This window comes from Blastomyces dermatitidis (assembly GCF_000003525.1).
Source record: "Blastomyces dermatitidis ER-3 genomic scaffold supercont1.7, whole genome shotgun sequence".
Lineage (NCBI taxonomy): Eukaryota > Fungi > Ascomycota > Eurotiomycetes > Onygenales > Ajellomycetaceae > Blastomyces > Blastomyces dermatitidis.
Window position 1 is genome coordinate 1,828,841 of NW_025544780.1, and position 27,753 is coordinate 1,856,593.

Here is a 27,753-nt window from a genome sequence, read left to right on the forward strand (position 1 = left end):
TCACAAGCAGAAAAAAGAAGAAAGGCTATTCATGTCACAGTATTTCGCGCATGCTATTTAAACGATTTTCCAAGATCATCCTCTTTGTCCTTTCCGGTGTTATGTCTCTATATCATCCTTGTTATATCACCCTTTTTTTCCGTCAGTGTGTTGTCTCCTTATCTGTGTAACTGAGCCCTGTGCAGATATACCGCGCATACCCCCCCACCCCGGCGTGGCAATCAATTATTTTGGTTTTGGTATCTCTTCCTACCTCTCTCGCCCTCTTTTTTTCTCTCTCGGTAATTGATCCCTACATATGATCAATTTCCCTTCCCCCCTCCCTCGTTTTCTTCTCGTCAACTTACTTTCCTTAGGGGAAGAGGACCACATACGTTTCCACCTATCCACCCTTGACAGTTTGGGCTCGTTTGCTGTTTTTGGGCGTCATTAGAAATTTCTATTTCTTGGAGCTTGATCTTCTTCGTTGTCGTCGCCACATGCATAGACATCTGTTTCTTTTGGGGCCGTGGCTGTTGTCCCCCCCCCCCCCCTCCCCTGTCCAGGTTTGTTCTGATTTTTCTCATCATTAGATGTAATTCGGGAAGAAAGAGAAAAAACAAAAAGAAAAGAAGAAAATGGCCAGAGATGGTATAGGCTAAAATTCCAAGATACCCTTCCTGCGAAATTCTTTGTTTCTATTCCTCCCCTGCCGAATGGAGGATGGAGATGGCAACGGGCAGTTGTGAGCGTACCATCTTCGGGCGTATATCTAGAAAAAAGATATACAACCTCCCCCCTTTTCCTCTTAATTTTTCTCTCTCCCGCTTCCGACACCTCCACAGGCAGGGGGAATTAATGATCAATCAGATAACTCGGCTATACCTGGTTGCTTGATTAGGTATCTGTTTCCTCTTGTTGTTTCCTACATAATCCCCATCCTGTGAACGAGGAGCTGGCGGAGTCCTATGCAAATAGTCGGATCAAGGAAGGACAACTAAATGTAAGCCTACCTATATATCAAGTGGTTTTGTACAGGACACTTTTCAGTATGTACATGTACATCTCCCAATATAGAATGGCATTCCGCGAGCCGTGGCCCCGTGACTCCGCTCCGCCCAACGCGGGTTCTTGTCACGCGTTTCCCCCCCCCTCCCCTTTTTTTTCCGGCTCTTCTACTTCATTCTTCCTCCGCCACGTCGCTCTCTCATCTTCACTCGACACGCCTCTCGTCTCCTCGTTTTTACACTCGTGCAGTCTTTTCATCGCACATATCATATCTACTTACGTTTACAGGTGTCTACATTTAGTAGTCCCTTGCCCCTATTGTTCAGCATAGTTAGGGGGAACAGCACGTAAAGAGAGGACAGAGGGCGACTTATATCTACAGGCGATTGCAGCATACTAACAAAGGTTGGGCTAAGAGACATTACATCAAAATTACCCCTATATCATTCATTCTGCGCGTTGCACACGAAAGCAGCACGATAAGAAGTGCGGGCAGGTGATGACCTTGGCAAGATGTTCTACAGCCATGAGAGTGAGTGCTTTTTCGCAATTCGAGACACCCTGATTTGTTGCTCTGAATCCGCATGCACTGCAAATTTTAGCAGTTGGGAACGCGATGGTTGGACAAACGTGTTATTTTGAAACCGCTAAGAAAAAAGGGCGGCGGCGGGGATTTCATGTGTGCGCAGTATCACATACTCTGTGAGAGAAGACGGAACATATTGCTGATGAAATGTGTGCCTGACGTGCAGTCCTCACGTCCCGCGAGCATGGCGTCGCGACGGTTTGGTAGGTCGATGCTATTTAATCCCGGTTCCTGTCCCGTTTTTCGTTCGAGTAGTCGTGTGTTGGATTTACTCTATTGCATATGTCTATGCATTTTCTCCCTTGATGTCAAAACCCCCTAACTGATGCGTTGTACTATGAACACTACATTTACAGGCTCGTTGCGACCCTCGGTGCAAAATCTGCGGCGAGAAAAGTTAATCGCAGGGCCATTCTTGATGTCGATGTCCCCAAAGCTTGCGAAACTATCATACGTCCAGAGGCACCGATGGCCTTGAGGTTACAGGGCAATTTACTGTGAGTTTAAGGAGGGAAATCCTATCATCACTCTGATATTTATGCCAGTTGGCCTTCTACTAAATGGACTGGGGCTTCGATTTATAGATACGGGGTTTCGAGAGTGTATCACCAGCAGTGCGGATATGCGTTGATGGACGCACAGGCAATGCGGGATAAGATGCAAGCGATGTTGAGGGAGATCCGTTCAACAGGATTGGATCCCAGTGCTGGGAAGGCGAAGTATGTGACTGTAGCCCCCATTATTCAGGGTTTCCCGTGATCAAGTCCATGGCCTTGTTTGTTGAGATAAAACGTATAGTCAATTACTAACCCATCCATTTCAGACCTAGCCAGCTCGTTCTTCCGGATGACCCTTCCTTTATACCCGATCTAATGCTCCCAGGATTAAACGTAGATTTATCTGTTCTGGACATCTCCTTAGACATCGGATCTCCTCGAAAATCCAGTCTTTTGTCAAGTGTCTTGGCCCCATCGAGCAAATCTAGCCAATTTTCTGATGGCCAGCTTCAGTTAAACATCTCGTCGTCCGATATAGGGGGACATTGTGCTGGTGCCTCTGGGTTCCCCAGTGATATCGGCAGCAGTGTTAGAAAGGAAGCCCAATTTGAGCTTCCAGCTGCCTTCGCAGAAGAGACTGGTGTTTTGCTGCAACCGGACTTCGAGTTCGATGGCGACGGAAATATAGTTGAATTACCAGTGAATCCAACTCTCAAAGATAAATGCATAGCAGTTTCTGGCCGCAGTGCCACCAACGTCAACTCCAGGCTGAGGACAGAGGAAGAGGCAGAGTATCAAGCTTTTCAAGATCAGGTGAGCTCCATTTGACAGTGGTATCTACCGCATGCACTGACATCCCCCTCCCCTGCTACAGTTCCAGGACCAGATGGTTCTTCACGATGATGTGGAAATAAGGGATGGAGGGCATAGCAACTTTGGTTCCGGCGATCCGGTTTCAATACTCGATTCCGCTGCCGATCCTAACTTCGAGCCGGTGGTTGAGGCATCATCGGAAGCCCCCGAAGTGGAGCAGCGTTTAAGGAAGAGGACTATCAAAACATTGGGATTCGATGACCCCCCAGAATTGAGGAATTCTGACCTAGCACAATGGAATTCAGATTACGCACAGAACATGGCTCTCGCTACAAAACTAAAGCAAAACAATAGGCTTATAACGCTAGCAAAGAAAAATGCTGTATCCTGGGTAATGGGGGACAGAATTTGCTGCGTGGACATTGGTTTGGGTGTTTCGGATTTTGAGCATCCTCTGGACATATTCTCCGGAGAGCAACTGCTAGCCGCATTAACAGGAACCAAAATTCGTACAACCCGCCGCAAACGAAGCTGGGATGAGGACAAATGCGCTGATTCAGGAGATGAGGAAAGAAATGTGCGTATGAGAGGAGCTGCGGAGGATGAAATTGGGCGCGGATATGCAGCTGAACATGACGATGGCTATGGCATCGGATTTGAGGTATGACAGGTTGACCGATATACTCTCTTCAACCGCTGAGTTATTTCCATCAAACTAACAGAGCAATTAAATCCACGGCTCCAGGACATTGAAGTAGGCCGCCATGCGCCCCTGCCTATGTACGACGATGCTTCATCCCAGATGCCATGGAATATCACCGCCTCAATCCGAGGATCCCAGCCAGGCTCTTCTATCCACTCTCGTCAATTCCTCCCGAGCGTAGGGGGTTATTCCAGCATTGGTGGACCTCGCTCCATCGCCAGCGGCGGCGGTCATGACGGAAGCGTCATGGGCGGCCCATCAACAACAGCATTAGGAAGGCGCATGGGGCGGATGACAAGCGCCAGTCCCTTGGCCGGCCGCGGGATGATGGGCCCTGGTATGGGGGATATTTCAATCATGGACGACGGGGAATTCGACATAAGATCCAATCTAGGGGATAACATGGACCTCGACAGCTCGGTGACTGGGCGCGGTGAATTGGCTAGCACCCGTAGCCATCATCACGACTCCTTTGAACTCTACGGGCCCTCCGCAGCGGTTGATACGCAAACGGCCGCTGAGTCACAGTGGCTTGCAGCAACCCTTGATCAGGAGAGTGCGAATTTCCTCGACTTTGTCAAAAGTAAAATTGGAGAAGCGGGCGAGAAGAAGGTAAACGCCCCAGCTGCTGCTGCTGGTACTGTTGAGAGCGGCGGTCATGAAAACGATCACGACAATGCTATTGCTCCCACTACTACCGTGGAGATTTCATTTTCCACCCTCCTTCCATCAACAGTCAACAGTCGCATCGTCGCCACGCAAGCACTGCTTCATACCCTCACTTTGGCGACTAAGGGGGCATTGCACGTGCGACAGGAAAAGGGTATTCGATCCGAGGGTGGTCAGGGGGAGTTCGGGGAAATTTTCATGTGGCTCGTGTGATGGAGGACTAATGCTATACACGCCCTCCTTCTCACCTTTTATTCTTCGATTGTTCAACTGAGGATGATAAGCAAGTGAAGTGTTCTTTTTCTTTTCGAAACCCGCCTTATTTACGAATAGTGGGAGAAGTTCCCTTTTCCTCCTCTCTCCCTGGTATTTTCGTCCCTTCTACACAACAAAACCGGTCGCTGAGTACTCTTTTTTAATACTTTCCCGCGTTGTTGATTGTCCTCTCGTAGCTTGCTTAACGAGGCAGGATCCCTTTTAAGTTACACTCCCGTCCCCACTTATCCACTTTCATTTTTTAGCAAGAAGGGTGCATGCATATATCCGCTATTGTTAATTTCAGTACTGTTATTTCTGTTATGTATCTACGGTCTTACCTTCCCTATTTAATATGCAAATACAACTATATGCAAATACGGGGCAAGGCACACACACGCAAGCACTGGTGATAATATTTCAAGTTTGATGAGAAATTTTCTGTATTTTCTGTATTTTCGTTTTCTTCTTTTTTTGCTTCAATTTATTTTTTAATTCCCCCCTACTCATTTCGTTTACATCTTCCTACATCGGCTTTACTTATTGTTCTTGCCAGGACTCATGGTTTGATATATACCTAATAGTACTTTCGTTTAATGAGAATGCATTTTTTCCGGAAGAATTTGCTCGAGTTTCAGTTATTTCTATCTCTTGACTGCCGCGTCCTCAAGATCTGATGCAGGCGCTGGTCACTTAAATGACAAACTTTGTTTTCCTCCCATGTGATCCGTGGATGTATTGTATGTAGTTAAAGCGTAACTACGGTACATGGTACTGTACGCGCATATCCGCAGAATTACTTACACTGAAAAATATACCCATACGGTACCCAAATTGATGAATAATGATGGTTTACCAGTGTATTCCCAAGTAAGTTACACCTTTTCTTTTACCCTTTCAATCTACTCCGTAGTCAAGCCAGGTGGGTTTACTTCAAAAAAAAAAAAAAAAAAAAAAAAAAAAAAAAAAAGTTTATAAAGAAATGAACATATATATATATATATATATATATAAATAATTTCTTGTCGGGCTTGTCAGAATTTGTCTTTTTACACGCAGATAGTCGTTCTAACAATGCAAGAAGGAGATTTCCATTCTATGTATTACTAGAAATCTATCATGCAGTATTATTTATTACTTCCTGTAGGATGTACTTAGCTCGCGTTGTTTTTGGGAGCTGACGTTGGGGGTCCTTCGGGGGTCACGTATGCCTATGTACAAATTGATATTTCATGTTAGATGATGTAGTTAAATCTATATGGGGAAGGTTGATTCTGAGAAAGAGATCGTGATACGGGAGAGAGAGGAAAAAGAGAGAAGAGAGAGAAAGGTTAAATATGCAGGTAACGGACCTTGGTCATTCCGCCATCAACTACGAAATCAGTGCCGTTTACGAAACTGCTCTCGTCGCTAGCTAGGAAAAGAACAGCTTGAGCTTGCTCGATCGCTTCGCCGAAACGGCCCGTTGGGAAATGGATTTCGCGTCTCTGGCGCTTGGGAATGTCATCGCCCAGCCAGTCTTGCAGGAGAGGGGTGCTGGAGGTATTGTTAGTTTAGGCTCTGTAGTTGTGCTCGTTCAAAATCAAATGATAAAAAAAGAAGAAGGGTGAGTGGTGGAGGGAGGAATTATTTACTTCAAAGGTGCAGGACAGAGAGAGTTGAATCTAAATCCCTCACGAGCATGGACGATTGCTAACTCCCTCGTCATTGCAAGGACGGCCCCTTTACTAGCGGTATAAGCCAACTGAGGAGTTGCACTTCCAACCAACCCTACGACACTGGCGGTGTTGATGATGCTACCCTTCTTCTTCTTGTGCTTGCGCAGGCTGAGAACTGCATGCTTGCATCCGTACCAGACCCCCTTGACATTGATATTCTGAGTCAGATCCCATATTTTCTCGGGGGTATCGACGGCATCCGCATCGTCTGCATGCATGATGCCTGCATTATTGAAGATGATGTCGCATCCACCCCACGAGTCCTGCGCCTCTACCATGGCTTTAACATCGGCCTCTTTCGACACATCGCATTTGATGGTTTCGAGCTTGACAGCGTTAGGGACCAGTTGCTTTACTTTGGCGAGTGCTTTTTCAAGGGCGGGCTCGGAGATGTCCGCCATCAGAACGGAAGCACCTTCGCGGGCAAAGAGGATGGTGGTTTCGAGTCCGATGCCGCTAGAAATTGTCTCGTTAGCATGGCTATGTCGTCATTTCCCATAGATCAAGGAGCTTTACCCCGCGGCGCCGGTAATGATGGCATTTTTCCCGCTGAGTCGTCCCATGGCGCCTGATGTTCTTTTTTCTTAAGAATCGAGGCCGGTAATCTAAGAATATGAAGAATTATAAGTTAATATCAATGAAATGAATCACATATCCTCAATTATTAAAACTGTGATCACCCATTCCATTGCGGGATGTGGATCGGGTATAGATAGCCGAATATCCGGGTAAGGGGAGCTTACTCAGGAGCCAGGAATTTAGAGTAGAAATGGGCGTAGTCAGCTCTTTTTCTACGTGTCCCCTTCCAGGAAACTTGGAGAGACGCGCACAATGGCCACACAACAAGTAAAGACGAGGGTTGCTGTTCAGGAGGGGAGTGTTGTCACCGCTGTCTTATCTAATTGACTGAGCACCGAGATACCGCTAAATCAAAACCGGTTAGCTGCTTTCGGTGCCTGAGTTCAACTAACTTAACTACCCGATCACATGATGGCAATCGAAGCCGATGAGGGACGCGTTTCCGGCAGATGCAACCGCCGGCTAAACGACACCCCATTCTTGATCCCGGCCGACAGGAGAAGTACGAGTGTTGTTGCAATAGCACTGATAAGCGAGTCCCCCAGCCTCCCTGTCTCTCGCGCCAACTTGGGGATCAACTGTGGCTGCTCGAAACCGTGGATTTCCAGCCCGCAAAGCCTTATCCCGTTCCCCAAAAGACGGCCCCTCGATTGCCCCTCCTTCACCGCTTTCGCGAATAACGGTATCGACCGGGGTCGAAATGTCGCCGGAAACTGAGGTTACTCTGGATAATCTTAGTATAATTCTCGAGCAGGATACACAAGTAAAGCTCGCCGGAATCGACGCAGATGGGATCCTTCGTGGGAAACTTGTATCCAAGCGGAAGTTTCTCAGCATTGCCCAAGATGGATTCGGGTTCTGCTCTGTCATATTTGGGTGGGATATGCACGATCATACATATTTCAAGGAGCTAGGGATAAGCAATAAGGAGAATGGATATAGAGACATGCTAGCAATCCCGGACCTGACTAGCTTTCGGAGAATACCGTGGGAGGATAATGTACCCTTTTTTCTGATAAACTTTTTCGACCCGGATACCAAGGAGCCTGTATCGGCCTGTCCGCGCGGATTGTTGAGGACAGCTGCTGAGAAAATGGAGAAGCTGGGCTATAGAGCTATGGCTGGTGGTATGTTGTTTTCACTTTCCCCGCTGATTGCGCCAGAACCTAATGGTCTTTGCTAATTGGCCTTTTCACAGCGGAATATGAATTTTATCAATTTCGCGCGCCTCCGAATCCAAATGCTCTCGAACGAAACTCTTCATCAACAGCTACTTTTCTCAGGGAGAATCCAGTGGATGCTCTCCCACCACTAACGGAAGGGATGTTTGGTTACAGTCTTACGAGGACGGTGCATAATCAGGAGTATTTTTATAGGGTCTTCAACACCTGTCATGAATTTAAGTGTGACATTGAGAGTTGGCATACTGAAAGCGGTCCTGGCGTATTTGAAGCCGTATGTTTTGCATTGAACACACCTTCGTATTGCAATTCCTAACCTTCAACAGGCTCTTGAGTTTGGAGAGATCAAAGAAATAGCTGATCGCGCGGGGTTATTCAAGTAAGTTAAATATTCAGTTCAGCCCCAATGATTCATGAATTTACAAACATAGAAAGCATACGATATGCGAGGAAGACTAACATCCCAAAATCCTAGATACGTTGTGAAATGCCTTGGCAGCAAATATGGAATAACACCTGTATTCATGGCTAAACCACGGCAGGGACTCCCGGGAAACAGCGGACATATGCACGTCTCCCTTGTCTCAGACACGGGGATAAACTTGTTCAGCCGCGACGAACCCGATCCTTCACCCCCATATTCCGATGTAGCATACCTTTCCGACATGGGCAGGCACTTTCTCGCAGGCGTCCTCGACGGCCTGCCTGACATCATGCCCCTTTTCGCCCCGACCATAAATTCCTACAAGCGTCTGGTGGAGAACTTCTGGGCCCCCGTCACCGTTTCCTGGGGTCTAGAGCACCGAGCTGCATCTATCCGTGTCATCACGCCACCCACTTCGTCTCCGAAGGGCACACGTCTTGAGGTGCGGGTCCCCGGTGCAGATGCTAACCCGCATTATGTCCTCGCGGCTATCCTCGCGCTGGGTTGGCGCGGGGTGGAGAAGAAGCTCGCGCTTCCTGTTCCGCCGCTGCCTCGAGGGGCGGAGGTGGGCAGCTCAACCGACCAAGGGGCGCGGTTGGCTAAAAGTCTCAAGGAAGCGGTTGCCGTTTTCACACGAAAGGAGAGTGTTGCGAGGGAGGTTTTTGGAGATGCCTTTGTGGATCATTTTGGGGGGACGAGGGAACATGAGATCCGGCTGTGGGAGGAAGCTGTGACTGATTGGTGAGTTTGGTTTTGATCTTTCTGGGGTTCCCCTTTCTGTTCTTGACTCATATATATTACCTTTGGAAAACGCTAATCACTCCTGGACCATGTTGTAGGGAAGTTAAGCGGTATATCGAAACTGTTTAGAAGGTTGCGTTTCGAGAGAGAGAGGGGCGACGGACGGGGGAATCTTGTTATTGTTAACCTATGAATGTGCTTTTATAGATATACCATCCTGAACATTATTGAGCGACATACACCGTATAAACCGTATGGCCAATTGACATTCCATTCAAAAATCCCCATTCAATGCATGGGTAGATATATTCGTAGTTCATCGTATTTGTCACGAAACGTATATATATTCCTGTTTTCTAGCTCCGAGTTTCTTCAATCACATGACTAGGAACTGCTCTTGTTATGGGTTCGGTTCTAGCGTGGCTACCAACTTCACAACCAACATCCAGAAAATTATCTGACTGCCAATCATCTCTATTATGTTATGGCGTCCTCGAAATTGGAGATAATTTCTCATCCTATCGGCAGTCGACTAAAAGAATATCGCGATTTGTACAACTGTTTGAGTGCTGGGCATTCAGCTTGTGGTGCTGACAAGATCAAGAAGCGACTGCTTCAATTACTGGCAGTTCTACAAACCCATCCTGTTTGTTTTGAGCTTCCTTCTGGCAGAGGACGTGGAACTCTTTTTGATGATATATTGGCCCTTCTTTCAGAAGTTCGCTCAAGCCTATTTGAAATCAATTGTCTACACCCCCTTTTGAAATTGATCCACAAACAATCTGATGAAACAATCTGGAACAAAGTCTATGATGTTGTTACAGAGACTACTCCCCCTCCTCACTTGCCCTTACCTCTCCTCCAAACTCCCTTGCTATGGAATACAAGTAGCTTTGTCAACTCAACTGAGTACAGGAAACATGTGCAGTGTTGAAGGAGAAGCTTGATGCTATGATGTATGTGGATATACCGGGTTTCTACAAGACATATTTTGGAACCATTGAGTGGCTAGAGCCTACAGCCCAGGTAGTTTTTGCAAGATGCAAGGGAGGTGAAGATCCTTTTTACAGTGAGGAGACTGGCTGGAGAGGGTGGCCTGAAGATGCCAAGGAACTAGATGTGTTGCAATGGCTGTCGGCCCTTATTGACAACTTCATAGGGGAGTTTCAGGCTTAGTATGCTTCTTTGAGGAATATGCAGCTGATCAAAAGATTCAAAGAAAGCTACTTGTGCAGCTGTACCAACCTCTCACAGGTTCCACTGCAGACTGCAAGCTGGACATAGGCTTTGTGAACAACTCCAATGCCAGTGAGGATTCCAGCTGCCACTGGTCACAGATCCTGGGCCTGGGAGAGCTGAAGAATGACATCTCATATGATGTCCCATCAAAGGCATGGCTTGACCTGGGGAGGTACATCAGAGAGGTTATGACAGCCCATGACTCCTGCAGTTCTGTGTTGGGTTTCACCCTCTGCAGATCAAAGATGAGGCTCTGAAATTTTGGTCATCTGGGCAGGATAGCTTCCAAGTCATTTGATATCAATAAGAAGGGCTTTCAGTTTGTATCAGTGATACTTGAGTACCTCAGCATGAGCAGCTGATGGACATCGAGATAGAGAGAGACAGCCAGATAAAGAGACTTATTTTTGAAGAAGTGGTGAAGCGGGCTCCTTGTGTCACCGGGCGGGCGACGACCTGCTGGAAGGCACATCTAGATGGAGATGAGTCCAGGATGCCTCTCGTTATCAAAGATTCGTGGCAGTATCCGGAGCGCGAGGAGGAGGGAGTGTTGCTGCGGGAGGTAACAGAGAAAGGAGTGAGCAATGTGGCAAGGTACTACCACCATGAGACAGTTTGTGTGAGGGAAAATGACAATGATATCTGCAACACTGTTCAGAGAGGCCTAGATGTCACAAAGTCAGGGAACTACAGAACCAGCAGCTCCAGATCAGTGTTGAGCAGAAAGGGTTCTCATGCTGGGAGAAAGGATGGAGGGAGCGGCGGCGTCGCCAGTCAGAAGCATTACTCCACTTCAATTGATTCATCACTGCGGCCGAGCAAACAGCAGTCAATTTCTTCAACAAAAGCTGGTACTCACAACTCAATGCCTAACTGGATTCATCGCCGTGTCGTTGTTCGGGATTATGGAAAACCAATATATAAGGCAAGTTCGAAAGTCTCCCTGCTTGCCGCCCTGGAGGGATGCATTGAGGGGTACAAGGACCTATATAAACAGACCGGCTTGCTTCAAGGAGATATCTCTCCAAATAATCTCATGATCAATGAGGAGGCAGATAATTTGTCATGGAAATCTTTCTTAATTGATCTTGATCTTGCAATCAGGGAGCAGTGGGAGGGTTTCTCAGGAAATCAAGGAAAAACTGGAACACTAGTGTTTATAACAATTGATGTTCTTTTAGCAGATGAGAAACACACCTTTATGCATGCTCTTGACTCATTTTTCTGGGTACTCTTCTGGATATGCATACATTACAAAGGGCCAGGCAAAGGCAAGGTGATTGAAGAGTTTGAGAAATGGAATTTTATGGACATGGAGGCACTAGCAAAAGCAAAAAAAGAGGAGATTTCTGATGAAAGAGATTTCCTTATATCAGGAGAGAAATATTTTACTGAGTACTATCAACCTCTGCTACCTTGGGTTAACAAACTACAGAGAGAGGTTTTCCCTGGTGGGAGCAGATAAAGAAGGCCAGATCCAAACCTGGGTTAATTCATGAGAAGGATACTGCAGGAAGCAAGAAATGATCCAAATGTTATTGGCTCAAATTAAGTTTGTGCGGTCTTCTGCCCAATAAACATCATACCATACCCCCAAGGGCCTGGAAGGAAAGCCGCGAATATATTTGGAGATTATCCATTGAACAAGAATTAGATGTAATTGATTACGAAGGACGGAGTGAGGCACTTGAAATGCTATATTGGCGCGTTCTAGTTTGGCATTGAGATCTTCCCATTTCCGCTTGCGCCCGCGATTCTGGGCAATCGGTATCACATCATGGCCCATGGTGTGTCTGCCACCATATCAAAATATTTCTTCTCTCATATACGCACAGTAATCCCAGAGCACCATAGGAGTGGAATAAGGAACTGTGCACAAGAAATACAGGCCTACTTGTCCCACGAACAGAGCAATGTGCGCTTTGTTTTGCTATTCTATCTAATAAATTATGGATTTGAAGTTTATGGTGATCAATGTGTCGGTGACAATCGCTCTGGTAAGGAGCACAGGCCTGTTGTCATGGATCTGCTACAAAAGATGATATTTCCAGAGTTGAACCGGGAGCCAATGATCGACTCCATAATCAGGAGATGTTGGTACAGTGAGTACGAGACAGTGGCAGAATCGACCGCGGATACAGAAAGTTTATGTGGCATGGGCAGTGAGGCTTCCAGGGGCAAGATTGAAGGAGTTAAGTGTTTGACATCCATATCTGCAGACGACTTTTCATCGCGGAGGAAATTGTGTGAGGATTTACTCTGTAGTCAGGTGTTGAATCCCTAAGGCTCTATCTTTGCAGAATACCCGGCAACTTGGGCTCCCAATAAAACGCAGACATGTTTGTTGGGAACTACTGCGGTAGGAAGAGAAGATAGAGCAGGTGTGAGCAGTGTCTTTATGTTTAGTAACAGGCGGCCGCTGTCTAACACATGAGATGTATAATGCAGATGGTTTTGACAAAGCTATGCGCGGCCGAAAACTTCGTCCCTTCGCCGATTTTGCTTCGCGCGTTGGGCTGGAATATTTCGCAGCTGCCATGACAAATAGCGATATAGCGCTGTAGATAGCAATTCCAACCCTACCATCAACAGTTGAACAGCATTTTCACCTACAGAGTATACTTATATAGATCGGGAGCCTATAGGGCGTCGTCCACCTAAGCAGGGGATTTTATCCTCTAGAAGCCGGATAGTTGTATAAAAGAGCAACCGTTTTAGCTTCAGCCCACTCAAAGGAGCTGTTTTCAGCACGAGGCGTAGCGTGCAAGGAATTGGCCTTGGACCGTGAATATTGCTTTTGGGTTCGTCAGTCCGTACAAGGAAGAGCGTCCGTGCTAATAACTATTTTGAAGAAGGTTGCTGTGCTAGATTGTTTTCATCACCGATATGTGCAAACGATGCCGGGTGAAAAAGAGAACATGACAATCGCCGGACAGGTGATCTCCTGCATGGCGGATATCAGGAGTTGAAAGGAAGAAGGGTGGAGTTTAAAAAGACAGACAGACACACTTTGACCACCTGAAGTAGCTGTTCCTTCAACGAACGTAACCACTAGTTAACAGTTAGTTAGTTACACATTTTCTCGCGTCTCGTATGTGTCGCACTAGTAATAAAAAACAATAACCATGCTCCAGATACATGTAGAGAGTTGTCAAACTATGAAGACTGCTGGTTGCAATACATGAAGTGGTTAAATAGTAAATAATGGAATTGAACATGAAAAGAAAAGAATAAGCAAAAAGATACAAATTATAAGAGGATTGGAAGGAGTCGAAAAAGGAAAAAAAGGTAAAGGAAAAAAAGGAGGGCTAGGTCTCAGGGTGGATTAGTCACAGCCCTAAGTCATTCGGGGGAAACGAGAAGGAAGCAAAAGGCGCATCAAAACCATGTCGAAAAAAAATAGTAGCAAGCTAGAATTAAAGGAGGATAACATGAGATAAAAGGGAAGATAAAAGTAAATAAAATGGAAAATATAAAAGGTGGCGACGAGACATAAAATAATATCAAAACACAAATTTGAGAATGAGAGCACGATAGGTGGTATTTGTTTGTTTGCGCTCGTAGAAGATCAAGGGAAAAAAGACTAGAAAGTAGATAGACGGGAGAATAAAAAGGATTTTTCAAAGGGAAAAACAAGATATCATCACCCCATCACTAAAGCGCACGGAAAAAACGCATCCCGGGCAAGAGGCCCAGTTTCTCTTAGCCCCGAGAGATCAAATTGAAAATAAATATTAAAAAAAATCGAGACATCAAGACATCGTCCTAAGTTCGCCACTGACACCATCCTGTTTCGACTCAAAAAGACATAGTGAATAGGGGATGGGGAGAGAAAGTTGTTTGATGTAAAATCCTAGCTTTTACCCCACATAGAAAAGCCAAGTAAAAATATAAAATCAAATCACAGGGAACGAATACAAGGATCGTCGCTCGTTCCATTTAGGTGATGCGGAAAGCATCGAAAATAACTGTTCGGTAAAAAAAATAGCGGAGTTAGCCACTAGAACAGATAAAACGCGTTGTCGACTACGAGAGGGAAATATATATATATTATATAATGGTCGTAAAAACGATACAAAAAATATGAGAAGTCTTTGCTTACCCTCTGAGGAACGACGGCAACCACTACCAACCCACATGACAGTGTTGACGAATGCGTAGCGCTCGTCGCCCGTCTCCAAAGATATGTTAATGCGATATTTATAGGTGGTGGGGTTAACGGAGTCGGCCATAGATGGGTCTGCGAGTTTCTCCAAAACGTCCTTTGCGCCCGTCATCCAGCCGGTGGTCTTTGCGACGATGAACGCTGGCGGTTCATCTGCAGTTTGCAACAGGTAGTTTGCTTTAATGTGTGTGGATAGCTCCTTGACGACGACCTGCGAATCTTGTCCTCCGGGCTGAAAATGGTTGGATGCAGTTAGTCTATATATTTGGAGAGAGAAAGAGAGATTGAAAGAAAAACGTCAGGAAAAGGTGTTAAAGGAAGGCTTAATAGTTTACCAGAACAATTCCTTTACCCCATCTTCCCGCCCATTGACCACCAACAAACGTGACCCAGTCTCTTTGTCCCCAGAGGCCCTGTCCAACTGTTACCGTTGGATTTAATTTGAGACTCATACGGAAGTCAAGTTCCAATGTGGGAATAGGGAGCTGGAGAGAGCGGGCAATATCCCCTTCGGGGAACGAGTGTTGGAGGTTATTGGCGGGGATGGAGTCTTTCATCACATTGAGATATGGCGGGCATTCTAGCAGGTGCTGGCGCTGTCGACTCGTATTTTTCGCACGGACTTGTTGACAGTATATGCATTGGACAGAGAGACACTGTTTTTGCAAACTAGTCAGTCTTATACACAATCCAGTATGCGGTTACTCGCGCGAGTGGATCCTACGCACCTTATCCTCTTCCTTCGCGCGGAACTCAACAAAGGCGGCGTGTACATCGTCGAGAGGGGGAGCCGGCAGGCTTGAGGTGCTCTGCCTGGGCTGCTTCGAAGACTTGGGGGTGCTGTGGGCTCGTTGCTGCGCCTGGGGAGCTGCGGAGGATGCGCTAGGGGGAGGAGCAGCTTGCGAAGGGAGAGACGGGCGACTGGAGAGATTCTGCATAGGAGTCTGCAGAGCACTGCTATGAGGGTTAACTCCATTGGCCATCATGGAGCCACTGGCAGAGGGGAGGGTGGCTGTCGCTGACCCAGCACCGGGGCCACCAGCAGGCCCGTTTGGAGCCGCCCCGTAGCCATTGACGGGACCTACGCCATTGGTAGGGGCGGACTGCGGATGGGGAGGATTATGGCCGCGAAGCGCGGGACATTCGAGTAGATGTTGCTTCTGTCGACTCGTGTTCTTTGCTCTGATCTGCTGGCAGTATATGCATTGAACGGAGAGACACTATAGATACAGACAGAGCACCAGCAAAGGGTGGTTTATTATATCTGGTCAGTAAAGTTATTGTTCGTAATTATTATTACCCACGATAATTACAAGCAAATACAGGCAAATTTCACCTTATCATCTTCCTTGGCACGAAACTCGACGAACGCCGCGTGGACCTCTTGGTCAACGGTGCGACCCATCGTATTATTCGAGAAAGCAACGCGATGCGGAAGGAGAAACGACGGATCCAGGAGGGACGACGTCTTGACGGTTAGAAGAGAGTCAGGGGAGGGACAAGACACGGTGCCTGGTGGGCAGCCGGGCGGGCAGAAAGGCGGCAGCAGAGGGAGGAAAGATTATAGGGAAGAGATACAGCGGAAACAAGAGGGCGAGGGAAGAAACAGAGCGAGATAACACACGAGAACGAGGGATACAGGCGGAGACCGAATACAGCAGACGAATACTGCGTACAACACGAGGAAATATTTAGCAAATGCTGGGAAGCGTTTTGGGTGTTTTGGGTGTTTTGGTGTTTTTGAATGTTTTGAACGAGGTCAAAAAGAGTTGAAGAGTTCTGTCAGGTATTATAACTCGGGGTGGGGGTCAGGTTTTATTTCACAGATTTCCGGTTTTTTTCAGCGTCACCTGCCCGCGTTTTCATCAGCAGTGTTCGGCGTATCTTTCGTCATTACAGCGTATTTATCAGTCTAGGGTTGGGTAAGAATAGTACCGAGGCAGGTAAAAGCGTAGGACACCGTATTGGTTGGTTTGGGATCTGTGTTGGGCGATGTTTGACTTCTGTATCACCCCATACATACGCCGTACCCTGTTCGATTACCGTCACACATGCAACCGGTTTGTATGTACATACCCCGGTACAGAACCGAACCAGTCGTCAGTTTACTCTAGTAAATACCATTCATTCATTTTCTTCTGTACTCCGTGAAATCATTTGCGATATATCTGGTGAGAGAGGGGTGCTAGAAGAAACACAATCCGTGAGACTATCACCTTGCTCCCGTACAGAGTAGTGGCGATCAAATTCAACCACCCCCAAGCAAACGCTGTTTGTTCTGTTGAATTATCTGAAACATAGCGCGTAACTCAGCTGTCTCGTACACAGTAGTCCGTACGGGGGTATGGATACGCCCCTTCCGAATTACAGATCTGGCTGTCTTGAACTTTCCAATACGTCCGTTCCGACGCTTTACCAATACGTATCAATATCCTCTTTCACAGGGCAATCCAAACCTCTTCGCCAGCTCCCCCAACCAAGATACTCTGTCTGTTAGTTAAATGCCGTCAAAGGGATATTTATTCTTTGCACGGCCTACATAGATGAAAATGTTTAATGCTTTCATAAATCAAGGATAAAAAATATGCAAACACAATGCCGAATATTGGATCTTGTGAGAAGTTACAATCACGTGATTTTCTCGCATATCCAGATCGCCCGCTCCACTACCAGGTTAGGAAATTTTCAACGTCACTTTCAATTTAGATAGGATAAAGCTCCTTAACGTATTCGTTGCTGAAACCCATGCTGAGTGAAATAGCAACTCTTGACCAATTCAAACTAGATGGACGCCAGAGCCAGATCAAATCGAATGTTCTTCTTGAACAAATCTGAGTGGCTGAGGGTGGTGGACATTCCCCAACCCGCCCTTGACATTCTCCCTTGAAAGCTCATACCCCGCAGTGCGTGCGATTGCGTTGACGAGAACCCCCGGGGCTTGTGTATAGGCTGGATTAACCTGGCTGACTGTTTCTTGAAAATTTAATCATGCATTCTGCAGAAAATTCTAGTTCTGGTGAGGGGGCAATCACGCCCCCTGATGTTGCCTTTGGGGCGACTCTCCGACCCTCGCTTCTATCATCTAGTAGATCTTCAACAACTTGGATTACTTCCCCGGAACTTAGCAGCTCGGGGGAGAAGTTTTCTCTAGAAGCTTTCCTAGGAGTGACGACCCACCTTCTGGCAAATCCTAACATAAACTGTAGCCATGTTTTCCGAGCCGACATATTATACGATAGCGCCGATGTTATTCAGACTCAAAGGAGCAAGGAAAGAAGTTATTACCGCCTCCCCTCGCAAACGGTGGATGCTGGTCAAACAAACAGTGATGGTCCATCAACTATGCCCTCGGAATCGTTTTCTGGTTTCCGCCTCAACAGGACCGTTGTAAGACGATTCGTCCCCAGAAAGCAAATTGACCGTCCAATAGAGCAGACCTGTCACTTCTATGAAGGGACGTGCAATGTAGATATATCGGGGGTTGCGTGCATGGAGCGGCAACGTTGCCTTGTGGTTTACACACCTCACGTTCGTTCGGAGGATAAGATACCATATTATCATCCACAGGTACGAGCATTAGCTCTATTATACGATATCGATCGGTCAACGAAATCTGAATCTGAGGATTCGGGAACACTCTCCATTCATTTCTCATTGTTCATTCCAGGACTCCCGCAGTTCATTACATATCGCCTACAACGGACGCTACTGGCTCTTGTATCAACCCACGTTCGCCTCTCGCGCAAGTCGTTAGCTGCCGCTGGACCACCCAGATCTAAAACCGTAGCACCAAAGGATAATCTCATCCCACAACATGTTGTGCAGAATACATATGCTCGCTTGAAAGAGGAACACGCCGCTCATCTAATAAACAGTTGGGTTGAAACTACCGAACCTTCGAAGCATGTATTCGAAGATATTTCAATCGCAGCCTTTCTAATTGAGCTGTGGCGGGGCATGTACAGTCTACCTAATTCGAAACAAACGGATAATACTAATGAATCGAAAGACGGCCTCCCCCCTTTCCCTGGGTTTGTTGATATTGCATGTGGGAATGGTGTCTTGACGTACATATTACTCACAGAAGGGTATAACGGTTGGGGTTTCGATGCTCGTCGGAGGAGGTCATGGTCTATATTCCCTACATCAATCCAAGACCGACTTAAACAAATTATATGCATTCCCAAGCCATTCAAAGATATCCTTAATCACATGGAAGGCGAAACCTCGATTCTAAAACGCGCCCAGGAGAGTCCTACGGACGTACATGAGGGGGTTTTCGACAAAGATACTTTCATCATCTCCAACCACGCTGACGAATTGACAGTGTGGACACCGCTGCTCGGCACCCTCTCGAACCCGGAGCGTCCCTTGCCATTTCTCGCGATACCTTGTTGCTCACACTCCATTTCCGGCATGCGCTATAGATACCCAGCCCCAAAACCACCGTCAACAAAGGACAATGATTTGATCAAAACATATATGCCTGCCGAAAAAAACCACCACAACAATAATGGTCACATTGTAATCAATGGCATTACGGAACCAGTAAAACAACATCAGAAATCAGAAGTAGCAGTCGAATCAATACCACCGGCGCCAGTAGCAGCAGCAGCAGCAGCAGAAGAAGAAGAACAGCATCAAAACCCCCAATCCTCCACCGGCGATCTCAAATCGCTCCGTGCGGTAAAACTCGACGAGCGCACCAAGCCAGACTGTCAAAGCTCCATGTACGCCTCCCTTACTGCGAAAGTGATGCAGGTGGCTAGAGAGGTCGGGTATGGGTCTGATATCGATAAAACGCTGCTTCGCATACCGAGTACGAGAAATGTTGGGATCGTAGGGGGTGTGAAGGGTGTGATGCTCAAGAATGGAGGGGCGAAGGAGATGGAAGAGCAAAGTTTGTGTTTATGTTTGAATGGGGGAGACGATGTGATGAAGCGAGTGAACAATGTTGTGGAAAGGGAATGTAGCAGGGATGGTGGGCTGGAGGTTGCGGCGAAGCTGTGGGTGGAGAGATCATTGGGGTTGCAGGAGCCCCAGGGGCGAGGGAGGTTGAAGGGGGGAGATGGCCATGTGCATTGATGAAGTTAGATGGTAATATAGTTACAATTAAACATACCACGGAGAGTATGGGATTATTTTGTTTGCGGGACATATTTCGGCTATGTATTACATATGGAACCTGTTAGGTGTAATTGAACGTCTTATTAAATATGTAGTGTACATTTCAATCAAATCATTGAATGGATATCAGCAGTAAAATAGCCACTCAAAGCTGCCCAATCCACATCAATGGATACACCCATCCACAGAACCAAACCCCATAACATTTAACCTGTCATGCCCCAACGTCAACCCCGTCCCTCCTACTCCTATCCATCTCCCTCCCCTTCCCCTTCCCTCGCGTCCTCAACACATCCTTCATCCTCAAAACACATTTCCCAAAATCCATCTGCCGATAATCTTCCGGCACATACTCCCCACTAACAATACACAACACCTTCATCCCCCTCTTATACTTCAACCCACTCAGCAACTTGGGCGTGATGAGGAAATATTGACCTCCACCCTCACCATTCTTGCCCGAAGCACACGCAATATCCACCATCCGCTCATGCACCATCCGCTCGTTTCGCGGGTCCATGCCCTGGTTAATTTCATCCACGACACGGAACGGCGAGGCTGATAGCGACTGTAGAGCCATGAGGTAGAAGATCGTGCTCACTGCCCGCTCCCCACCAGACTGCCTATGCGAGTCTAGAACGGAGAGGTTCTCGTTTTCGCGGAACTTCACCTGGATGCGGATGGACCACTGGTCGAAATCGCTCGTGCGGTTGGTGCTGCCGTTCCCGTTCCCGTTACCGTTACCAGCCTGAGTAGAGTTAAGAACAGAGCTGCCATGTTCGGGCATGACATCTTCAGCCTTGTCGATGCTCACTTGCCCCGCGCACCCGATGCGGGCGAAGGACTCGCTAAAGGCGTCACTGATTTGCTTGACGAGGGCTTCAAGCTTCGGCTCCCATTTGCCTCGAATTTCGGCAATTGCTTCGTCTAGTTCGTTGAGGTTTGTTTGGAACTCAGAAAGATGGTCCTTGAGTTTGTCGATGCGCTGCTGGCGCTCTTCAAACTCTTTAATCACGTTGGTGTTGCCTTCACCGGCTAGTTCGAGAGCGGCTTTTTCAGAGTCAATCTCAGCCTCAAGCTGATCAACGCTGTAGCTCTTTATTGTCTCGACAAGCTCCCTTAATTCCTCCGTCTGCATCTCTGGGTCGGCGTTGACGTATTCAACAAATTCCTTGAAATCATTCCGGCACTTGTCAACCCGCTCCTTTATTTTGGCACACTCCTTTATTGCTTCCTCAACTTCTGCCTTTTTCCTCTTGAGGGTTTTGTTTACTTCCGTGTTCCTCTCGTGTAGGGTGTCAAGGTCGGATACAGCTTCGAGGAGATTAACTTCTACTAAAGCAAGATCCTCAATTAAATGTTGGAATTCATCGACGCAGGTCTAGAAGGAAGTTAGCGTTCGGAAACATCCTCTGCTTGGGGGAGTAGACTTACAGCATATTCAAGAGCCACAGCAGCCTTTTCAAGAGAGAGCTGATCCTGTTTGTTCCGAAGCGCTTCAACTCTCTCCCTCACGCCCCTTATCGCAGCTTCCGACGCACGGAGTTTTTCCTCTTGCTGTGCTAAACGGGGAGTTAGTGGTTGAAGCGGCAAGAAGGTTGCAGAGCTTACCCTTTTTAGTAGGCAAAGTTTTATAGAGTGTCAGAGCGGTCTGCTTCGCTGACTTTTCCGACTCCAAATTCCGCTGGATAAAGATTGCTGTTAGCGGATGTTTGAAGGTCCTATGTCCATTATGGGAATATACCTTTTGTTCCTGTACATCTCTATGACGTCTTCTCAAATTTTCAAGTGTCTTCTTGTGTTCATCAATCACCTCCTGGAGCGTATCCACTTCCCTTTGCAGTTCTTTAATCCCATTCACAATGGTGCTCTTGGCAGAGAGATCGGCGGGCTGGTTCGTCCAAAATTGGGCAGGTCGAAGCTGCCGAACTCGAGTCGAAACGGCGCTTGGCCCGTATTCACGTCTGCGGATGACTTGGTATGACTGGCGTCCGGTCACCCAACTGCTGATTGGGCTGTTTGTCATCCTCGTATGCTCCTCGTCGGTGATATCTCGACGAGCTATAGGCGTCTGATTCAATCTGTTTTCGCTGCAGAGCATAGCCACGACAGGCTCAGGCCCAGCTAATAAATCTTTAGCCCAACAGTCGAATCCCAGAGCGCGAAGCTCCTCGTCTGTTATCGGAGTTCGGAGGTCGGATAAGGTGACAGAAGAAACCTTCATAGAAATGTCATGAAGTCCTAATTCTTTAGAGAATGCTTGCTGTAGCATTTTGAAATCAACCAGAGTCTGGACTGTGAAGGTTAAAAGGTCAGTCCTTTGGAATAGCGATTCCATGGCATCCACATATGTAGGGTCCTTTACAGAGCACTCCACAAGCGGCGGACCGAAGACCCTTTTTTGAAACTTGGGCTGGTTTGCATTTATCCATGCCCATGCTTTGGCAGTATCTGCAGACAAATGTTTCAGCTTCTCCTCTTGTCGTCCACTCTCAGTGTTTAAGTTCTTGAGGCGTTCATTTCCTTTCGAAATTTTTTCTAACGTAATCTCCTGGTCCCGAGAAGCCTTATTTTTGGCGTCATGGGCATTTCTCATCTCCTCCTCGATATCCCTAATCTTACGCACGGTCTCCCGCTACAGAAATATTAGTTAATGTGTGAGAAACGAAACAGTGGGGCTAGGGAAAAGAGCAAAGCTTACAATTTTCTCGGTATAGGCCGCAGCATCATATTCAACCGGCTCCTCCTCCATTTGTCGCGTGAGTTTGTTAATAATCTGCTGCGACTTTTTAAAAATCTCCCGATGCGTTTTCGTAGCCTTTTTCTCAGCCTCAATTTGCGCATCCAAGTCTTGTATACTCTCTTGTGTCTTTTCAAGTTTCAGGGCACTGTCCGCCACCACTCCTTCTTGTCTAGTAACCATATCTCTTTTCTGCGCGACAACCGCTTGGAGAGAATTCAAGTATTCCTTTTTATCATTAACTGACTTGAGAGCAGGGGCCAGCTGGTTTTCTAAATCACCGTGCTCTTGTTGAAGATTCCGTCTTTTGTGTTGCGCCTCTCTGAACGATTGGACGGCCTCCTGATACCTTGGTACTGGCCGCGAGCGTTCCAGCAAGGCAATCTTCTTCTGTATCCGTGCGCGTTGCAACAGCCTCTCCACGTCTTCCCTTTGCATTTCTTGGCGGCTTTCCAAATTTGCCAGTTGTTCGCGTTCGCCGGCGTTAGCAGCTTGCAATTTCTTCTGTTCGGCACGTAGTGTCTTTAGATTTTCATGCCACTCCAGCATCTCGGGGCCAGCTGCTGCTCGCTGGGTCGAGTGTAATAATTCAATTGGCGAAAGTGCAGCAAACTCAGCTACCTTGTCCTGTGGCAAGAATTGGCATAGATTGTCGATTTGAATAGAAAACGATTTCGCAAGCTCAAGGACAGAAGCCTTCGATGAGGGCTTCCCATTGATCGCAAAAGTGCTTTTGTTGCCCTTCCTTACGATGGTTCTGCGGATGACCGGGTTTTCGCGATGATTTATTCCTTTAGCTAGCTCAATTTCAATGATTGCCTCTTCGCAGCCATGTTTAACAAACTCGGCTGGATCCTTTGCTCTTCCAAGATGCTGTAGTACCGGGCTTTTGTCAGCATGTTATATAATTTCGCGCAAATCACAACCTCAGAAGTCTTTATCTTTAAGTTACAGGGGGGAACATCGTTTTCAACAAATATGTAGAAACTAAGTTTATTTACCTGTGGGCCCCATCCAAGTCCTAAGCAAATCGCACAAACAAGGGTACTCTTCCCAGTTCCATTGGGGCCAATCACCATATTAAGTCTCGGCCCAGGAAAGAACTCTGCAGAGGTATATGTCACAAAATCCGTGAGTTTAACTCTCACAATCGATCCAGGTCGATGTTCTGGATTCGACCCATTCCCGTGGGAGTGTTTTCGCCTGCCGCTAGAGGTGCGCTTGGTACGAGAGTTGGGATCGGTCTTGACAACGGGGACCTGGAGCGTATTGCCTGACTTCGTTGTTCGGTTTGCCCTAGCAGGTCCATCATCACTATCTTCTTCCAACGTAGAGTTCGCATCATTCTCGTCGTTTTCACCATCATAAGGTGCTGAAAGGCGAATGCGCTTGCTTCCATTAGACGCTTGGGAAAAGGGAGTGCCATCTCGAGAGATGCGAGAAGCCATATCGCTGTCGTGGCTGTTGCTGTCGGATTCTGGCTCTTCAGCTCGTTGTCGCCGTTGCGGAAGAGGCGCAAGGGAAGGCATGTCGTCTTTGAAGCCCACCGCCTGCGGCCTCAGTTTGCTTTTGTTGGTTCCTAGATGTTGAAGAAGTATCGAGTCCTGGACAGTTCTCCGAGCAACAACCCACAGACCACAACCGCGCCGGAACGCGTTAAGCACGAGACGCGCTAGCCCATATTAGGATAGATACCTTAAGTTAGCATTTACGTATATCTTAGTCAGCAAATCACGTTAACTAAGTTACCAGGCGATGCGCGAGTTCAATCCAATTAGGGATTGAAACTGTAGACGTGAAGAGAGATAACTCCTTGAAGTTTACAATACTCTTCATGTGTGACCTCCCAAAGTTAAATTCTTATATTCTCTAATATTTGCATTCCATACTTGTTGTAACGTTGCACCCAGAATGAAATATCTCAAATATATTCAATCACGGCCTTCATCATCAATCTCTCTAACATTGCTTGACTAATATAACATTTAGAAGTAAGTATCCCGTTATCTGGCAATGAATACTTAGGTATATCTCTTCCAAAATGTAAATCATTCAGACACAGCTGCTTACATGGAATGTAGGTCAATCAACAACGCGTCAGACCTAGGACCAAAACCATCCCCAGTCCGTGGGCGCCTATTTACCAGATACTATACTGCTCCCTCATTTGATATACATGATGATTCAACCATTTTGGAAGCATGGCCATCCATTTCGCCCGTAACCCATTGACTCTGCTACGCAGCTCTTGAAAATGGCCGCGAATGTTGCTACGCGTGATTTCTTTGAAATTAATTTCAAATGACTGGGCTTGCCTTGAACCGATAATTCCTAGCAAGCCTTGAGAGATCAACCGACAACACACCATCCCAACGATGATGATTGGGATGAGTTTGTCTCCAATTCCAAGGGCATGATATCTTCAAAAAATCACCAAATCGGTGTCTAATTTTCAGCCAGAATAACCAAGGCGTGCTCCAGCTTGAACTCTTGTCTCATACGTCACTCTTCTCATTCTATTTCTATCCACATATGAAATATTATCCGAATGACGTAAGTGAAATAATAATCACTGCTTAAGTTTTGAGTATATCTATTCTCGATATATGAATCCAGGCACATTTCTTCATGGTTCAGCCCGCCAATGCTGCAGCCATACGCTGCTGAATACTTTCATCGGTATATAATCATGCTGCGCAAGGTTCCTGCTATTGGTCCCTGTAACGTGGTGCTGCGACGTTTCATAGCGCGACATTGCGGTGACTTATAGCTAAACTGTTGTAGGGCGTACAGTTATGTTATTTAGTAAAGCGGCTGGGCCTGCTGAGATATATCTGAGAGGAGTTCAACTCAGCTGACCAAAAAAAACAACATTCACATTCACCCAAACTTTTTATTAAACATCTTTAATGGCTGATTCAACCACCCCGATCTCTACCCGTCCGAAATCCGAGGTAGTTGTCCCCCAGCCTTCTCAGCCTCCCAGTGAGGTGATTTCGAGGTGGTCAGACCACAACGTTGAGCTTCCAGCAATGGTGATCGTACCAAATTCAGAAGAAGATATTTTTGATGCTATTAAGCTTGCCAAAGAGCGGAAACTCACACTTATCCCGGCAGATGGTGGTCACGGCTCCTTTGTGCCAATCACATCGAACACCCTGTATCTAGACATGAGGAAGTTCAACAGCGTGGTCGTTGATACGTCTACGGGGACTGTGCGTGTTGGCGGCGGTACTTCGACTAGCCAAGTGATCAAGGCTGTCACGGCGGAGGGCTACTATACATTGTGACCCAACTCTAATGCCTTTGGCTACGTCGGATGTGTCTTGGGTGGTGGAAATTGTTCTTTGAACGGTCTGCACGGCTTCATGATTGACGATGTGGAATCAATACAGCTCATATCCTAGAACGAGGAGAAGTTGGATGTGAGCTCGTCATCGGAAGGAGAAGGAAAGGCTCTGTTCAACGCTCTCTGCGGCGCCGGTCATGGACTCGGAGTTATCACATCAGTGACAATGAAGATTTTCCCTCTAAAAAGTTTGAACCTGACCAACGACTGCATTTGGACTCGCAGAGCCGTCTTCCCATCTACTGCCATAGCGGCTGCTGCCGAGGCATTCGCGCAATTCAGTGATCCACCACCTCCTCTAGCTATCTCCATGGTCTTCTTCAGGACCCCTCCCAATGCCCCCGTTCCAGATTCGCATACGATCATGCTCTCAGCGTCATATTATGGGCCTGCTCATGAGGCCGAGCTCGCAGTTGCCTTACTCTTTGAGCCGGAACTCGTCAGCAAAGCCAACAAGGTAGAGACTCTCTTTGTTCCGATGGCAACCGTTAACAATGGGCTTGACTTTATGGATGTCCATGGAGGATACAAGGGTATTTCCTCCTGCTACGTGAGCTTTGTGAACATGGAATCTATCAAAGAGAGTTTTGAGAGCTGGGCTCGGGTAGGTGAGCAAAACCAGGATGCGAAGCGAACCATAGCTGTCTGGCCGGTTCAGCACAAACAAGGCCGTTGGACTAGGGCGAAGCGAAGAAGGGCAATTCAAGTTTCTTGGGATTCGGGGCCGTAGCATATTCGCTAATACGATCCGGTGGGCCCAGAGTTGGGAAACGAATAAGTCTCTTGATCAGTTTTGTGACGAGTTCATGGAGATCGCCAGACGGAATGACGCAGGGCCGCCGAGGACACTGGCCAATAACCAGTATTCGGGGATAGATCTAGAAGAGCTGTATCCCAGCGGCAGAGTTGCCGAATTGAAGCGTGTGAAATCAATATGGGATGCAGAACGAGTATTCTGGAGTCCATATTGAGCATCACATAAGCCTCTTGATTTTATCCTCGGACTGCAGGGACTGAGGCCCTTCAAGGTTATGAAACAATGTGAGGATATGAAGATATATATTGGAACATTAAAGCTGTTCACTAGCCCTCCTTGAAGTTAGAGGTCCAGCGGGATTTTTTATCTATTCTTTTATAAGTCAATGTATGCTGCAGAAGCTTACACTGACCGAGGTCACCTTTGAATCACATAGATGCTCAACCTTGAAATAGATGTGATCACTTTTCACAGCTTCCGACACACCTTCGCAAATCTAAAAAATACCGATGGTCTGTTCCATGCAATAATAACGCTGGTGTTCATCTTCCCTGATGCCAACGACGTGGTCTGGGGTATCGAGGAGCATATGCTTCTGTGTAAAGGCGAAGAGCCCATGGTGCTTAAGAAATCTTTATCTGATGGTTGTTCCATGCTTGCAGTGGCGGTGAGTATATGAACAGTGGTATTATGCCATGGTACCGGAAGGAATAACTAGTTGCTAAACATTACGCGTGAGATGGAGTCCGCTATCATCGCTCAGGTCGCCATAAATTCTTTTTCGCTGCAAAATCTTAGCTCAGTGCAGCTCAGTGCACTAGACTTCTCGAGCTGCCTTTGTCATCAGTCTCGTAGCTGTGCTTCTGTCTGTATTCTATTCGTGTCTTCTCCAGTGCAGACTGAGCAGTCTATACAAAACGGAAGACGTGAAAGATTGGCTCAGCGAACCAAGTGGAGCAAGTGAACGCGGTAGAGTGAACGCTGCAATTAACAATCTTGAATTTATTCCGAGAGATGAGGAACAAACGGCGACGACTACTGGGGAAGATATACAAGAGACCCTTCGTCAGAAGCGGAAAAATTGGTTATTGAATTCCGTGATAGAAATCGTTGGGTATTATCAGCCTCCCTCAACTCAGCTTGTACGATTCAAGCTCCTGCTCTTCTCTTAAACTACTCCGTCGGAGCCTTTCTCACTGGCTTCGGGATATACCTGGGTTGTG

At 47.0% G+C, this 27,753-nt stretch overlaps 10 protein-coding genes across 12 annotated transcripts; 7 read left to right on the plus strand and 3 right to left on the minus strand.

The window, feature by feature from the left end:
- Positions 1-1,500: 1,500 nt before the first annotated feature.
- On the plus strand, positions 1,501-4,468 carry BDCG_06784 (Rad21/Rec8 N terminal domain-containing protein; the record flags this gene model as incomplete). Its single annotated transcript, XM_045422534.1, has 7 exons — positions 1,501-1,519; positions 1,740-1,776; positions 1,930-2,070; positions 2,158-2,292; positions 2,397-2,883; positions 2,945-3,544; positions 3,629-4,468. The coding sequence occupies 7 exons, from the start codon at positions 1,501-1,503 to the stop codon at positions 4,466-4,468; spliced, it is 2,259 nt and encodes a 752-aa protein (XP_045278158.1).
- A 501-nt stretch (positions 4,469-4,969) lies between these two features.
- Positions 4,970-7,526, minus strand: BDCG_06785 (glucose 1-dehydrogenase). The gene is made up of 7 exons (XM_045422535.1): positions 7,208-7,526; positions 6,972-7,152; positions 6,745-6,833; positions 6,145-6,684; positions 5,863-6,046; positions 5,271-5,721; positions 4,970-5,195 (listed from the first exon to the last, which is right to left on the minus strand). Exons 3-6 carry the CDS (start codon positions 6,789-6,791, stop codon positions 5,665-5,667), a joined length of 828 nt encoding a protein of 275 aa, XP_045278159.1. The 5' UTR covers positions 6,792-6,833; positions 6,972-7,152; positions 7,208-7,526; the 3' UTR covers positions 4,970-5,195; positions 5,271-5,664.
- On the plus strand, positions 6,969-9,582 carry BDCG_06786 (glutamine synthetase). Its single transcript, XM_045422536.1, has 5 exons — positions 6,969-7,934; positions 8,006-8,262; positions 8,315-8,367; positions 8,464-9,153; positions 9,252-9,582. The coding sequence occupies exons 1-5, from the start codon at positions 7,508-7,510 to the stop codon at positions 9,280-9,282; spliced, it is 1,458 nt and encodes a 485-aa protein (XP_045278160.1). The 5' UTR covers positions 6,969-7,507; the 3' UTR covers positions 9,283-9,582.
- A 611-nt stretch (positions 9,583-10,193) lies between these two features.
- BDCG_17388 (uncharacterized protein) lies at positions 10,194-10,649 on the plus strand (the record flags this gene model as incomplete). Its single annotated transcript, XM_045426519.1, has 2 exons — positions 10,194-10,204; positions 10,313-10,649. The coding sequence occupies 2 exons, from the start codon at positions 10,194-10,196 to the stop codon at positions 10,647-10,649; spliced, it is 348 nt and encodes a 115-aa protein (XP_045281830.1).
- Positions 10,650-10,753: 104 nt separating this feature from the next.
- Positions 10,754-11,857, plus strand: BDCG_17389 (uncharacterized protein; the record flags this gene model as incomplete). The annotated part of the gene is made up of 1 exon (XM_045426520.1): positions 10,754-11,857. One exon carries the CDS (start codon positions 10,754-10,756, stop codon positions 11,855-11,857), a length of 1,104 nt encoding a protein of 367 aa, XP_045281831.1.
- On the minus strand, positions 11,774-16,401 carry BDCG_06789 (the record flags this gene model as incomplete). 2 transcript variants are annotated; one of them, XM_045422539.1, is made up of 6 exons in its annotated part: positions 11,774-14,360; positions 14,495-14,789; positions 14,893-15,213; positions 15,286-15,511; positions 15,581-15,777; positions 15,894-16,401. In XM_045422539.1, the coding sequence occupies 6 exons, from the start codon at positions 15,960-15,962 to the stop codon at positions 14,332-14,334; spliced, it is 1,137 nt and encodes a 378-aa protein (XP_045281832.1). The 2 variants fall into 2 exon arrangements, with proteins under 2 accessions (XP_045281832.1, XP_045278162.1); XM_045422538.1 differs by having other exon boundaries at positions 14,332-14,360; positions 15,286-15,777; positions 15,894-15,962.
- On the plus strand, positions 12,170-12,720 carry BDCG_06788 (uncharacterized protein; the record flags this gene model as incomplete). The annotated part of the gene is made up of 2 exons (XM_045422537.1): positions 12,170-12,179; positions 12,228-12,720. The coding sequence occupies 2 exons, from the start codon at positions 12,170-12,172 to the stop codon at positions 12,674-12,676; spliced, it is 459 nt and encodes a 152-aa protein (XP_045278161.1). The 3' UTR covers positions 12,677-12,720.
- A 622-nt stretch (positions 16,402-17,023) lies between the features above and the next one.
- On the plus strand, positions 17,024-19,884 carry BDCG_06790. Of its 2 annotated transcripts, XM_045422541.1 has the most exons (2): positions 17,259-17,460; positions 17,559-19,875. In XM_045422541.1, the coding sequence occupies exon 2, from the start codon at positions 17,900-17,902 to the stop codon at positions 19,640-19,642; it is 1,743 nt and encodes a 580-aa protein (XP_045281833.1). In that variant the 5' UTR covers positions 17,259-17,460; positions 17,559-17,899; the 3' UTR covers positions 19,643-19,875. The 2 variants fall into 2 exon arrangements, with proteins under 2 accessions (XP_045278163.1, XP_045281833.1); XM_045422540.1 differs by having other exon boundaries at positions 17,024-19,884.
- BDCG_06791 (DNA repair ATPase SMC5) lies at positions 19,609-24,039 on the minus strand. The gene is made up of 6 exons (XM_045422542.1): positions 23,426-24,039; positions 22,386-23,297; positions 21,429-22,319; positions 21,296-21,368; positions 21,119-21,246; positions 19,609-21,065 (listed from the first exon to the last, which is right to left on the minus strand). The coding sequence occupies exons 1-6, from the start codon at positions 23,951-23,953 to the stop codon at positions 19,899-19,901; spliced, it is 3,699 nt and encodes a 1,232-aa protein (XP_045278164.1). The 5' UTR covers positions 23,954-24,039; the 3' UTR covers positions 19,609-19,898.
- Positions 24,040-25,333: 1,294 nt separating this feature from the next.
- On the plus strand, positions 25,334-27,735 carry BDCG_17390 (uncharacterized protein; the record flags this gene model as incomplete). The annotated part of the gene is made up of 5 exons (XM_045426521.1): positions 25,334-25,639; positions 25,832-26,377; positions 26,415-26,723; positions 26,967-27,197; positions 27,424-27,735. The coding sequence occupies 5 exons, from the start codon at positions 25,334-25,336 to the stop codon at positions 27,700-27,702; spliced, it is 1,671 nt and encodes a 556-aa protein (XP_045281834.1). The 3' UTR covers positions 27,703-27,735.
- Between the last annotated feature and the right edge of the window lie 18 nt (positions 27,736-27,753).

Bases quoted from the DNA above. Each gene is read 5' to 3' on its own strand.
- BDCG_06785 (XM_045422535.1), bottom strand. From the start codon at position 6,791: ATGGGACGACTCAGCGGGAAAAATGCCATCATTACCGGCGCCGCGGG. The intron at 6,685-6,744 runs GTAAAGCTCCTT...GACAATTTCTAG, and splicing joins ATCATTACCGGCGCCGCGGG to CGGCATCGGACTCGAAACCA. The intron at 6,047-6,144 runs GTAAATAATTCC...CAATACCTCCAG, and splicing joins CTCTGTCCTGCACCTTTGAA to CACCCCTCTCCTGCAAGACT.
- BDCG_06791 (XM_045422542.1), bottom strand. From the start codon at position 23,953: ATGCCTTCCCTTGCGCCTCTTCCGCAACGGCGACAACGAGCTGAAGAG. The intron at 23,298-23,425 runs GTAAATAAACTT...CCGGTACTACAG, and splicing joins GACTTGGATGGGGCCCACAG to CATCTTGGAAGAGCAAAGGA. The intron at 21,066-21,118 runs GTAAGTCTACTC...ACTTCCTTCTAG, and splicing joins CTGTGGCTCTTGAATATGCT to ACCTGCGTCGATGAATTCCA.
- BDCG_06790 (XM_045422540.1), top strand. From the start codon at position 17,546: ATGCATTCTGCAGAAAATTCTAGTTCTGGTGAGGGGGCAATCACGCCC.
- BDCG_06786 (XM_045422536.1), top strand. From the start codon at position 7,508: ATGTCGCCGGAAACTGAGGTTACTCTGGATAATCTTAGTATAATTCTC. The intron at 7,935-8,005 runs GTATGTTGTTTT...GCCTTTTCACAG, and splicing joins CTATAGAGCTATGGCTGGTG to CGGAATATGAATTTTATCAA. The intron at 8,263-8,314 runs GTATGTTTTGCA...AACCTTCAACAG, and splicing joins GTCCTGGCGTATTTGAAGCC to GCTCTTGAGTTTGGAGAGAT.